The 14,361-nt window shown below is 42.3% G+C and overlaps 1 protein-coding gene and 1 pseudogene across 1 annotated transcript in view; one reads left to right on the top strand and one right to left on the bottom strand.

Moving 5' to 3' along the window:
- Positions 1-3,985: 3,985 nt before the first annotated feature.
- On the bottom strand, positions 3,986-4,556 carry LOC112927880 (large ribosomal subunit protein uL15-like; annotated as a pseudogene).
- Positions 4,557-6,068: 1,512 nt separating this feature from the next.
- PPP6C (protein phosphatase 6 catalytic subunit) overlaps positions 6,069-14,361 on the top strand; it is a 37,253-nt gene continuing 28,960 nt past the window's right edge. Inside the window, exon 1 of the mRNA XM_026009295.2 lies at positions 6,069-6,409. Coding sequence (XP_025865080.1) covers positions 6,335-6,409 — 75 coding nt within the window. The 5' untranslated portion in view covers positions 6,069-6,334. The remainder of the gene's footprint in view (positions 6,410-14,361) is intronic.

Here is a 14,361-nt window from a genome sequence, read left to right on the forward strand (position 1 = left end):
CGCGCCCTTGGGAGGGGACGCGGGGGCTCCTCCCCGGCCGGAGCGGCGGCCGGGCTGCGCGTGTCTCGGGAACCGCAGAGGCCGTCCGTGCCTGGGGCCGGTCCTCGCCCGGAGCCAACAAGCCACTTGGGGCTACTTGGGAGACGATTTACAAGCGAGGTGCCGGGGGTTGGGCGTCCACTTGGAAGACCCAAATTCCTTCGGCAGCAGCAATAGGGGTATTTTCAGTTCCAGCGGCTGTTGGAAATGGTTTTTGAAAGGGAGAATTAAAGATGCTTTCCCGGGTGTGAAATCACCCTGCGCGGCCTTTAGGCCATTTCAGCCTTTGGCGCCTTAGTTGACTCATTCCGTAATTAGCGTTTGTTGTTACTAAGGCAGACACTATGCTGAACCAAACCTGACCCCTGGCGTCCTGGAGTTTACAGTGTAACTGAGATTAAACAGAAAAACAAATAACTAAGTACATGTGCAAAAAGTGCAAGGAATAAAAAGTTCATCAAAGAGAGTATTCTTGGAAAAGTTAACTTTTCTCTGGCCCTCAGTGTCACTCATCTGTAAAATGGAGCCAATAAGATGCTGATAAGAGTTCTGTCACAAGGTAATGGTGGGGAATACATGAGCTAATGAATATAAAGTGCTCAGTACTCAGTGGCTGGCACAGAGTTGTCTCCTGTAAAGTGCAATGCTACTCCTAGTTATAAATGAAGTTTAGACAGCAGACCTAAATTAGACTGCTCATTGGCATTACCTCTGGTCTCCAGCTCTCCTGAAAATAGAGAGCTGGTTCACCTATGTCTATGTTCTAGAGAACTTAACAATTATTTAGGAAGACTAGGCCAGTTGTTCTGTCCTAGGAAATAGAAGAAAACGCTAAGGAAAGGGACCACAGGAGCTCCTCAAGCATAGAGCATGGTACCCTAGTAGGAACCAGACAGGCCTGGGTTCAAATCCAGTCTCCAGCACTAACCATGTAACCCTGACATTTGGCAAGTTCGTTAATTTCTTCAAGTTGTAGTTTTTTCATCTCTAGAATGAGATAGTAATACCTTGAATACCAATTCTTGAAATTAAAACAGGAATTTATTAACAAAACAGAATTTGAGGTCTGCAGCTTTCCTCACTGTTCAAATATGCTGTTTCAAACACCCAGAGTCTGTGAGCTTCCATATAAATGGAAAGAATCTCAACTGCTGTCTGCCACAGAGGAGTTTAGGAGTATTCAGTAATTTTGCTCTCCTTCAGGAAAGAAAACTAAGGCCATGTTGGCCCTGCCATATATGTCCATGTACATCTAGATGGAGATTTCTGCTCAGAGTTGCAGCATGCTCTGATGGAGTCTGTGTCTTTTGGCTTAGCTCCATTTTAAGATGTCAAACTGGTATTGCATATCAACAAGAAAAACTGGAAGAGTTTTGTGGGCAAAATGGCTACAGTTTTTTTGTGGGACCTATGCTTTACACTAGAAATCACATTTCAGAAAAGGCTGGAAATAACTTTTGAAATCTATTTTTAAAATGGAAATAGAGGGGGCAGTCCCGGTGGCTAAGCAGTTTAGCACCGCCTTCAGCCCAGGGACGGATCCTGGAGACCTGGGATCGAGTCCCGCCTCGGGCTCCCTGCGTGGAACCTGCTTCTCCCCCTCTGCCTCTCTCTCTGTGTATCTCTCATGAATAAATACATAAAATCTTAAAAAAAAAAAAAAAAGAAAAGAAATGGAGAGGGTGCCAGCATGGCTCAGTCTATTAAGCATCTGCTTTTGGCTCAGGGTCCTGGGATCGAGGCCCATTTCGGGCTCCCTGCTCATTAGGGAGCTTGCTTCTCCCTCTCCTCCCAGCTCATGCTCTCTCTCACTATCTCTATTGCTATTTCTCTCTCAAATGAATAAAATCTTTATTTAAAAAAATGGAAATGGAGGCCCAGAGAACTTACAATGATTAGCCTGCATAAATGGCAGAACTAGGAGCCTTGATTTCCTCCTTTGCCAAGGAAAACTAAGCACACATTCCAGTCAGCTAGTTCTGTACACCGTTTCCAAAATAAATGACCAATGTGTCTATCACTTCTTCTAGAGGTCACCCAACACTCTAAAGGATGCTTCCCTCATATCTCTCCGATATGTATGTAAAGAGTGAGGTTCACTGAATGAAGTGGGGCTTTGGGAGGGAGTTTACCAGATGGTTTGGTAATGTGAGGAATGCCACCTGTTTTCACTGGAAGGGGATACTCTCCACTTTCACTGACTTATCAGCAAAATCAGCAGTGATGCTGATCACTTTCAAGCATGTTCTAATTTGTAAAGAACAATCATGTCCATTTCCTTACTTGCCTTCCTCCCACCTCTGAGAAGGTATCTTGAGTGGGATGAATTCCCAGTTACTGATGTTCAGACCTGAAAAGTGAATTGCCAGCTTTCTAATTTTAAAGGGTTGAAAACAACAGCATCTTTTCCTCATTTGGAATTTTTTCTCTAAAAAATCCTGAGCATATCATCTTTTTACTTTTTCCCCCTAAAATCTTAAATGTTACCCCTTTATTTTTTTATTTTTTATTTTTTAAAGATTTTATTTATTCACGATAGACAGAGAGAGAGAGAGAGAGAGAGAGAGAGGTGCAGAGACACAGGCAGAGGGAGAAGCAGGCTCCATGCCAGGAGCCTGACATGGGACTTGACCCCAGGATTGTGCCCTGGGTCAAAGTCAAAGGCAGGTGCCAAACCGCTGAGCCACCCAGAGATCCCCATGTTACCCCTTTAGAAAGGCCTTTCCTGCACATTCAATACTAAGAGCTGACACTCAAATTGCACTCATTCTGTACATGATAGTGTTTTTAAGTCCTTTCTATATACTAACTCTATTAAATCTTAGGACAGGCGTTTAAGGTAAGTAATATTCTTATTTCCACGCAATATGATGACAATTATTATTTCCATATAGAAGCCGAGAAAACTAGAGCACAAAAAGGATAAATAACTTTGGGGACGCCTGGGTGGCTCAGTAGTTGAGCATCTGCCTTCAGCTCAGGGCATGATCCTGGAGTCCCAGGATCGAGTCCCATGTCGTGCTCCCTGCATGGAGCCTGCTTCTCTCTCTACCTGTGTCTCTGCCTTTCTCTGTGTCTCTCATGAATAAATACATAATTTTTTTTAAAAAAGGGATAAATAACTTTGCCAAAGTCACACTATGAGTAATAGAGCCTGGACTTGAACTCTAGTCTTCTGGTGCTAGAGTCTGCACACTTTACCTCTGCTATATTGCCAACCTATAGTAGGCTTCTCCCATTCCATTTTTCTTGCAGTACCCCTTCTTTTCCTTGTTAGTACTATCACACTTTATAATTAGGATTTACTCATTTATATGTATACTGTTTGTCAGACTGTATACTCCATGAGGGCAAGGATCATATCTGTCTCATTCACATTGTAAGTGCTCTATAAGTATTTGTTGAATAAATGAAGAAATGTATGCTTGTGGGCATCATTCATTCTGCAACAAACTTTTAAAAATTAATTTTAGGAGTGCCTGGCTGGTTCAGTCAATAGAGCATGTGACTCTTGATCTTGGGGTTGTGGGTTCAAGCCCCATGTTGAGTGTAGAGATCACTTACAAATGAAAACTTTAAACAAAATTAAAAAAAATAATTTTGGGGTGCCTGAATGGCTCAGTTGATTGGGAATCTGACTCTTGATTTTGTCTACAGTTGTGATCTCGTAGTGAGAGTGAGCCCCAAGTCAGTCTTGGTGCTCAGTGGGGAGTCTACTTGAGTTCCTTTCTTTCCCTCTCCCTCTGCCCCTCCTCCTGATCCTTCCCTCCCTCCCTCCCTCCCTCTCAAATAAATGGATCTAATTTTACTTTGAAACAGTTTCACAATTACAAAACAGTTCAAGAGTAATACATAGAACTCATAGACCGGAGTAAACTTTAGTCATATGTCCCCCAAATTCAGTTTTTATTTTATTAAAGGTTTTATATTTTATATTTTATTTCATTTTATTTTATTTTTTATTTTCACTTGTTAGCATTTAATGAACCTCCCCCTATGTGGCTTCAAGCTACTAGAACGCAGGCGCCCCCCACATCCTTTATCTTCTCCTCAGCTCTTCTTCTTTTTTTTTTTTTCCTCAGCTCTTCTACTGAAGAATTTGGCCTTCACGATGACAGGCTGTTTTGGAAGCTTTCCCTTTCCCAAAACTTTGTAGTAGCCCGATCACACCACATCGATAATAGGAGCAGCTCCAGTCTTGTTTTTGGCAGCATTTACCCATGTCTGCTCACTGACTAAGGTCCACAGTTTATCAAGGTTGACAGTTGGGCAGAAGCTCTGGTTCCTCTTTAAGTGGTAATGTCTCTTACCGACTTTTCCAAAGTAACCTGGGTGATATTTGTCGAAGTTGATCCTGTGATGATGCATGCCACCAGCATTACCCCGGTCTCCTGGGTGCTTCCGGTGTTTGCCGATTCGGCGGTGGCCATGGCTCACGTGGCCCCGAAGTTTCCGGGTCTTCCTCAGTCTGGATGGCATGTTGGCGGCCCACAGGAAAAAGGCTATTTTTTTTTTTTTTAAGATTTTATCTTTTAGTAATCTCCACATCCAATATTGGGCTCAAACTCACAACCCTGAGATCAAGAGTCACATGCTCCACTGACTGATGTCAGCCAGGTACCCCCAAAATACACTTTAGAGCAAGAGGATCTGGTCCAGGTTCTCTTGAACAACAAATATTATTGAGCACCTGCTACTATTGGATTATAGAAGTCTCCTAACTGATCTCTCATCTGCAACCATTGCCTAATACAGTCTCATACGGCAGCCAGAGTGATCTTTTTAAAATGAGTTACATATATTACTCCTCTGCTCAAAACCCTGCAATAGCTTCCTATTAGATTAAAAGTAAAATTTCATGTCCTTTCCTCTTATTCAACCACACTAATCTTGTCATTTCCAAAATTCCATCTAGAGGATGTGAGGGCGATCTGGCTGCGACATCTGTCACCCCATTGATCGCCAGGGTTGATTCAGCTGATCTGGCTGGCCTGGCAGGTGTCCTCTTCCTCCCTACCGCTCCATGTATGTCCCTCCGGAGAAGCTGCGCGCTCGGTCGAAGAGGACGACCATCCCTGATAGAGGAGGACTGTTCTGCGGTCAAGGGTATACCAGTAGCTGCACTCCCCTGCTAGAACCTCCCAAAAAAATTCCATCTAGATATGCCTCCATATGTAATTGCCCTCAAGCATCTGAATGGCTAACTCCTCTACCTCTCTGTTGGTTCTTAGAAATGCATCACCCCATCTCCCTTACACCGCTGCTATTTTCCTTCTCTCTAGCACTTATCATTTCCTAATAAATATTTATTATGTTCTGCTCCTCTTCTAGAATGTAGTTACCAATTGAGGATAGGGATCTTTGTCTATTTTGCTTGCTAAATATCCTAAATGCCTACAACTGTACTTGGCATATAATTGGTGTTCAAGAAATAGCTGTTAAATGAAGTTTAAGTTACACTACGTGCCAGGTCCTGGGTTTTTTGCACTAAGGGTAGAACAAAAGACTCCCTGTCCTCATGAGACTCACACTGAAGCATGCTTAAACCAGGTAGACCAGTCTCTACTCCCCTACCTAGCTCCTGTGAGTTTTGGGGCAAGTTGCTTAACCTTTCTGAACCTTGCTTTCTTATCAACTGTTATGAGGATTAAACGGAAAAAAAACAGCATTTATATGGCATTTAGCATAAGAAATCCTTAATCATTGTTTCCCTTCCCTTCCATGCTGAAAGACTGGTACCTGATGTCTCTGCCACAAGCATAGGCAAGGTTTTCACAAGGACTTGAAAAGATGCAAACAGGTTAACTATGGCCAGGCTTACCAATTGTTAAATGAAGATGTTCTGGTGAGAGAATGCTTAAAAGGGTCGAAGTGAGAAACCAAGGAATGGCTTCGGTCACCTACTTTGTCTTTTTGCATCGGGAAAGGTTCGCTGGGCCCACAGAAGTGAAAGTCTAAACGAAGGGGGGGGAGAGAAAAAGTGGGGTAGCTGGACGCTACTGAAAACTACAAATCCCAGTACTCCCCGCGGCAGAAAACTACGGGTCCCCGCAGGTTTCACTGTACGGACCAGGGATGTCTCTAGGGACCTGCAGCCGGGGTTCAGCGGGAGAGAGCGTGGGGCAAGGAGAAGCAGCGGGGAGAAGCGGGTCAAATTTTACGCCGCTGCGCAGACGCCTCTCACGGACCGGATGTGACGTAAGAAGAGTTCCGGCTTCGGCCTCCGCCGCTGCCGCCGCCGCTACTAAAGCCTCAGCCGCTGCCGCTGCCGCCGTCGGGGCTTGTTATTTCTAAAATGGCGCCCCTAGACTTGGACAAGTATGTGGAGATAGCGCGGTTGTGCAAGTACCTACCGGAGAACGACCTGAAGGTGAGCCCGGCCGGGGCGGGAGCGCTGCTTGCGGGGCTCGCCCCTTCCGGCAGTGGGGCGCCCGCCGGCCAGCCCTTCCTCTCTCCGCGGGACCCCCGCCGGCATCCCGTCGCGGTGGTCGGCCTAACGGGGGGCCAAGTGACCGGATCCGACCGGGCGTCACGCGGAGAGCGGGGGAGCCCGAGTCCCCCGAATGCTGTCCTGGTTCCCTCGGTGGGGATCCCCAGGGGTGCGCGGCCTCTGCCCAAGGGTTGCGCCTCCTGGCCTTCGGGCTACCCCAGGGCTCTGAGCCCTGACAGCTTTGCTAGGAGGACTTCTCTCCCCTCACCCTGACGCCGGTTTCTCGGAGCCCGACCGAGCCCTCACGGACAGTACTGTCGGAATGGGGTCAGCCCCCAGAGGTGGTGACAGGAGCGCGGGGTGGCGGGCGCCTGACAGGAGATACCGGCCCCGGTGTGTTTAGGTCCCTGCGGAAGGGGAAGACGGTGGTGGGCCAGAGCTGTCTGGTAGTGATGTCAGAGAACGTCGGGTCGTCCCTCTTTCCGTACCCCTTGTCCCAATTGCTTGTTAGGAGTGTTGCTTTACTTAGGTTAATTCAGATGTGAACCGGTTTTCCTGTCCGTTGTTGATCCAATTTCAGTGGAAAAAGTAGTAGGCCCTCAATACTTTTCTGCCCCTTAAGTTGTTTGCTCATAATCTCTTATTAACCGAAGGTTTCCTTTTCTTCGTTTCCCAAAGGAGATGACGAGTTGTTCTTTGCTACTGCCTAGGCCAAGTTACAGCAAATGCATGTGTGAGTAAAGGAATGAATGTAAGAGAAAGGGAACGTGTATACTCCTTTTCTGAGAAGTGTTTGTATGCACAGTGCTTAGGTGTCTGACAGTGTTCAGAGGTTAGTGCTAGTGCCTGTTTCACTTTTTCAGTTAACTTTGATTTACTCTGTGTTAAGTGGGTAAACTGTTGGTAGTTTTGAGTTCTTTTTTCCCCCCTTTCATCTGTGGATTTAAAGCGATTTATCTTTGCAAATTGTTTCAAGGAAGAGATTTATTTTGTTCTGTTCACACAGAGGTTGATATTTAACATCAGTCAACAGGTATGCAAAATGTTTAAGGTCACATCAGCTCTCATGGATGTAACTTAATTGTACTTACATGTTAATTATAGGTGCTACGTGATAGGGGAGTCATTCTTGTGCATACTTTGATTAAAATAAGGACAAAGCCAGTACTAGCAACGTAGTTTTTATTTATGCTCATCTGAGTCCACATTAGTTTTGTGGCTTCCTTCCGTTCTATGCTTTTTTGAGGAGATGAGGATATAACCAACACTGGGACCTAATTCATGGAAAACTAACCACATGTCCTTTGGTAGCATTGTTAATTCCATGTATCAAATTGATTTTCTTGTATCAGTGATTTGATGTGGAATTTTCTGTTTTTTAGTACATGTAAAGCTGTTTTTAGGCTTTGTGTTTTTAATGAATAAAATGTTGATTATTATAGTATGTCTTGATATTAACTTGAGATTGGCTATTGAAATGATTTGGAAGATAATTAGTTGGATTTTCTTTAGATCTCTTAGCTTGATAAACTTTGAATTTCCTTCCCACCTTAAGGAAATATAGTTATTAAACCATTTCATTTCCCTTTGCAACACTATTGGACTGTACTTATGTATTTCTGTTTCTTAATAACTCCCCACCCCCCATCTTCTGGACAATTAATGGGAAAAAAGGATTCTGAATTTTTCTCTGTAAGTGAAGGCTCTTCTTCTTTGTCTTGGAAATGGTTTTATCAGATTAATTTAGTTGTGCTGTTCATGTCTGGTATATTTTTAAACAAATTTAATTTTATTTCTACTTCTTGGCATGAAATAGAAACTAAAATTAGGTAAGCCAATAAAGTATTCCAGGAGCACCTTTTCTGAGGCTTTAGAGCCAAAATAAAAGATTCTGTCAGAGGAAGAAAAATAATTGGGTTACTTAATGGTCATGATGGAAAAGATTTGTTCTGGTAGAGAAGAATACAGCAATTTGCCTGTGTTTTTAATTTGACTAAAAATTGAAGGTACTAAATAAAATAATAAGTACATCGGGTGTTTTATATTTAATTGCAATTTCTCTATATCTAGATTGGAAGTGGTCGAATCATTAGTACATCATTGAATCTGCATAACTTTTGTTGGAATAAAGTTGAAATACATGAAAGTGAGTAGGCGAAAGCATAACTTTCCTTAAAAAAAAAAAAAAAAAAAGCTCAGGGATGCCTGAGTGGCTCAGTGGTTGAGTGTCTGCCTTCAGCCTAGGGTGTGATCCTGGAGTCCCAGGATCGAGTCCCACATCTGGTTCCCTTCGTGGAGCCTGCTTCTCCTCCCTCTGCCTATGTCTCTGCCTCTCTCTGTGTCTCTCGTGAATAAATAAATAAAATCTAAAAAAAAAAAAAAAAAAAAAAAAGCTCAGGTAGTTCTCATCCACAATAAAGATTTCAGAGAGGATCTTGGGAGATAGAAATTTTGTATCTGGTCAGGTGATAAAAAGCAGGTTTACTGAATTCTTAAGAATTTCGGTGGGGAAAGGGTTCTGTAACTTCGGGGTAGTTTGATCTCTTGGACAGTTATTTTTTAAGCTTTTTTTTTTTTTTTTTTTTAAGATTTTATTTATTTATTTGACAGAGAACATGCACAAGCAGAGAGAACAGCAGCCAGAGGGAGAGAAGCAGGTTCCATGGTCAGCATGGAACCTGGGATCATGACTTGAGCTGAAGGCAGACACTTAACTGTCTGAGCCAAGCAGGTGCCCCTCTTAGTTTAAAGATGACGTGTAAAGAAGTTACACAAGGAATTTTGTAATTCCATAATAACCACTTTTATGAATTAATATTAATGTAATCTTTTTTGAACTCATGTTTATGTTTTGTCTGAGCCATCTCTGAATTCTTTTTTTTTTTTCATCTCTGAATTCTTCATATAAGGCTACTTGCTCAAAAAAAAAAAAGAAAGAAAAAGGTACTTGCTCAATAAAGTTTTATCTTTGCTTGAAATGCTTCCATAAAGCTTCAAAAAACTCTCCTTTGCTTTTTTTTTTTTTTTAAAGTATTTATTTATTTGAGAGAGAAATCTAGAGAGAACATGAGTAGAGGAGTAGAGGAGAGGGAGCTGAGCAGGGAGCTTGATGCAGGCTTGATCCTAGGACCCCAGCATCACGATCTGAGCTGAAGGCAGATGCTTAACTGACTAAGCAACCCAGGCATCCCTCTTCTTTGCTTTTTTCTGAGATTTAGTGAATAACTTTTTGTACCTCTTCATTACAGACACTTACCTGATTTTATAGATTCTCATCATATATGGTAGTCTTTATCTTTCCAGACTTGCAATCCGTTAGACTGCTCACTCACCTTAGTGGTTGTTTCATTGATCAGTCTATTTACTTGAGTTGTTTGTTTTTTTGTTGTATCTTTTTCAGGTACTACAAGGAAAATTGAACACAGTGTGGCAGTTGGGGATATACTAAGGCTTTTTATAGGGCTAGAAGAGTGTTGTCAGTGTTTTCAAGACCCTTTCTGATCATTTCAGGCATTTGTTTGTCATTATCACATTCCCCTATGTTTTACGAAAATGGTCTACAACAGTGCCGTCTGGTAGAAGTAAAATGCTCAGAAACATGAAACTCGAATGGTCACATTTTTAAAAAATAGAAAGGAATAGTTGAAATTAATTTTTTTTGAAATTAAATTTTTAAAAAAGATTTTATTAATTTATTCATGAGAGAGAAAGACAGAGAGAGAGAGAGAGAGAGAGAGAGAGAGAAGCAGGCTCCCCGCACAGAGCCCGATGTGGGACTCGATCCCTGGACAGGGATCATACCCTGAACCCTGAGCCAAAGGCAGATGCTCAACCGCTGAGCCACCCAGGCGTTCCTGAAATTAATTTTAGTAATATTTAACCCAATTACAACGTGTAATCAATATAAAATTATTAATGTAATATTTGGCCTTTTTTTTGGTACTATGAAATGTGTATATTTTACATTTATGAGAAATCCCAATATGGACTAGCCACATTTCAGGTGCTCAATAGTTACATGTGGCTTTAACGAGCCTGTAACATAGGTGTTCTATGGGAAGGTGCACGTCTCTAATGACTTCTTGGTTTCTTTTCTAGAATTTCAGAGCTAAGAGAATCAGAGTTCTAGTTCTGCCCCTTCTTACTTTACTGAGGATACTGAGCTTCATAGAGTTTATGAAATGCCTGAGGATGTGCACCTAATCAATGAATTAAGTTATAAATCTTCCTTATGCAGAGCTCTTTCTGATACAGTTAATAGCTTTTTTTAGGAAGAAAATAGCATGCTTTTTCTAGGTACTTCTACTTCATCACTTTTCTTTTTACCTTCCATTCCGAGCTCTCTTCTGACAACATGCCTTGTACTTTCTTTCTTCTTTGCTTCTCTCTGTCTGTTTCTATCACCTAGTTTTTTAATACTTACATAGCACAAATAATCATTTAATACTCTATGAGTTCGGTACTAATATTTGCCCCGCTTTATAGATAGTTAAACTAAAGCATAGACAGATTATAAGTATCTTTCTGAAGTTATACAGCTAGTAAGTGGAGGAGCTGGGATTCAAACCTAGGTAGTCTGGGTCCGAGATTCACATCTATAACTACTGCTTGTGTTTGCTGTATACAATACCTTCCGTGACCCTTTTGAGCTCAGACTCAGATGCCACTTTTTCCATGCAGGGCTTCTGGATTCCAGTCAGAATTATTAGCAATGATTAGAATGTTCATAGCTGCTTACAGTTTTCAGAGTATCTTTATGTCCATTATGTCATTTACACAATCCTTGTGTAAGGCAGAACAAATATCAGAGCCAGGACTTGATGAGATTTAGTGGGTTTTGCAACAGTGACTCATGGAGTATATACCTGAATTTATTTGCTATTGAAAATTCCCACTTTCGGGGCACCTGGATGGCTCAATTGGTTAAGCCTCTGACTCTCGGGATCCCTGGGTGGTGCAGCGGTTTAGCGCCTGCCTTTGGCCCAGGGCGCGATCCTGGAGACCCGGGATCGAATCCCACATCGGGCTCCCGGTGCATGGAACCTGCTTCTCCCTCTGCCTATGTCTCTGCCTCTCTCTCTCTCTCTCTGTGTGACTATCATAAATAAATAAATAAAATTAAGAAAAAAAATAAAAAATAAAAAAAAATAAAGTGTAGCTAACTAAAAAGAAAAGTAGATTCAAAGAAACCTAAACAGGGATACACTATTGTATGTGGTAGAAATAGGACAAAAATCATGAAGGCAGTTTCTTAATGGAGTTTTGGAAACAGTGTCATAGAAAGAGGAGTGCCCTTGAGAAATTTTTAAGGAGCATTGTGACAGTAGGTTTTAGAAATATTCTGGCAGCACTTGGGGACCACGGTTTAGAATGGGCAAATATGTCATAGAAGCAGTAGGCCAGGTGACATGAGAATTTAAAGTAAGGTAGTGACAAGTGATTGTGGTTTTTAAAAGGAGATGGGAACTCCTGGCTGGCTCAGTCAGAAAAACATGCGACTGGATCTGTGGGTTGTGAGTTCAATCTCCACAGTGGGTGTACAGATTAGTAAAGAAAAAACTTTTTTTTAAAAGATTTATTTTTATTTATTTATGATAGACATAGAGAGAGAGAGGCAGAGAAACAGGCAGAGGGAGAAGCGCCGGCTCCATGCAGGGAGCCCGACGCGGGACTCGATCCCGGGACTCCAGGATCGCGCCCTGGGCGAAAGGCAGGCGCGAAACCGCTGAGCCACCCAGGGATCCCCTATAGAAAAAACTTTAAATAAAAGGAGATGAAGAAGATGTACTAGGACCTGTTGACAGGTTAGGTCTAAGTTTTGAGGAAGCTAGAGGAGTTCAGTGTAATCTCAGTTCTGGCATAGATTGCTTTAGTAAATACTATAACTAGATTAAGGAATGCAAGAGAGTTTGATTTGGGCCCTATCGAGTTTGATATGCTGCCAAGTCAAGACATTGAGGTAGAGATGTCCAGATATCTCTTGGATACACAGGCTGGTTGGTTATCAGATATTTATTAATTGTCATATGTGCTCCAGACACTAATAGCTCTGATAGTAATAAACTCAGGAGAAAGGTCTAAACCAGTGGTTCTCAACTTCTCAGGGGTGAATTTGCCCCTGAGAAGATATTTGGCAGTGTCCAGAGATATTTTTGATTGTCACAGCTAAAAGGTTGCTATGGGTGTGTAGTGGGTATAGAGGCCAGATATGATGCTAAACATCCTATATGATGCTAGACATCCTATAATGCATAGAACAGCAGCCCCTCACAAGAAAGAATTATCAGTAGTGCCATGGCTGAGAAACTCTGATTTAGACTGAAGATATGGATGTTTGTTTCCTTCTGGATTGTAAGGATGTCATCTTGGATTCCAGCTCTTTTTTAAAGATTTTATTCATTTATTCATGAGAGCCATCCAGGGATCCCCCGGCTCAGCAGTTTAGCACTGCCTTCAGCCCAGTGCCTAATCCTGGAGACCCGGGATCGAGTCCCATGTTGGGCTCCCTGCATGGAGCCTGCTTCTCCCTCTGCCTGTGTCTCTGCCTCTCTCTCTCTCTGTGTGTGTGTCTCTGCCTCTCTCTCTCTGTGTGTCTCTCATGAATAAATAAATAAAATCTTAAAAAAAAAAAAAAACAACAACACTTAGCCACTTGGGCTGCCCCAAGGATTCCAGCTCTTTATTCCCAGTGAATTATATTACAGTAGAAATTGTATACAAAGGCTACGTGAAAAATAATTTTAGATAGATTTTTATTTCTTTTTTTTTTTTTTTTTTTTAAGATTTTACTTATCTTAAAGAGACACACACACAGAGATATACAGAGAGGCAGAGACATAGGCAGAGGGAGAAGCAGGCTCTCTACAGGGAGCCTGATCCAGGACTTGATCCCAGGACTCTGGGATCGTGACCTGAGCCAAGGGTAGATGCCCAACCACTGAGCCACCCAGGTCCCCAGATTTTTATTTAAGTCAAGAGATTTTATAAATAATAGTATGTTAAAGGTAAATAAAGGCAATAGTATGTTTTTAGATAGCAAAGTCAGCTAATCAAAGAATCACAAAAATTTAAAACCCACTGTATTTGAGGAGCAAGAGGGGATAGAGAGACAGGAGCAGAGAAAAGAATAGAACCTTGAGTTTCTTGAGGAAAAGATAAAGAAGGGAAATAGGGTCTTCTAAGAATGGGGCTATGAACCCCTACTTGTTCAAGGATTAGAAACTAATTGGGCACTGTGGGGAGATATGGGTATAGTTTTCCCTATAGTTGGATAAGATTGAGAATCTTGCCTCAGTGACTGTTTTCAAGCAGTAAGAGAAACCAAGCTTCTTAAAAAACTAAGCAGTAGAACAAAGCTGTGAAGGGCTTTGGAAGAAAGGACCATGTGTCTTACCCATGGCAAGGCTGGGCTCTCTGAGGCCACTAGGTGTGTAGTGGCTGACTTCTGTAGAGTTTGTATTGAGATTTCATAGACTTATTTTTGTGTGTGCTTGGTTTGAACTTATAAGCCTCTGCTGAACTGGAGAGATAAGAGGCAGTGGCTTTGCTTTAGAGACTCAACTCTAAATCCTTAGGACTGCAGAAATGGCAGTGACAGGAGACAGCTGTTATTTTACTCAAGGTAGTGTGCTTGGCCACGGGTTGAAGATGCTGCCTAAGTAGTTTACATGTGTTCCGTAGACACTTACCAACCTTTGAGATTGGCAAGGTTTCAAGGTAACTTTCTTGAGTTTATGGTCTGTTATTTTCAGGTCAACACTGGGGGGTGTGGGCCAGTTACCAGGAGTGACTTACAGCTCAATGGGCATTTTGGGCGAGAGCCAGACATACGTGGGTGCAAATTCAAGCACATTCATATATGGGAATCATGGAGTCGCTCAGGGAATCTGTGC

This window comes from Vulpes vulpes, chromosome 2 (assembly GCF_048418805.1).
Source record: "Vulpes vulpes isolate BD-2025 chromosome 2, VulVul3, whole genome shotgun sequence".
NCBI lineage: Eukaryota > Metazoa > Chordata > Mammalia > Carnivora > Canidae > Vulpes > Vulpes vulpes.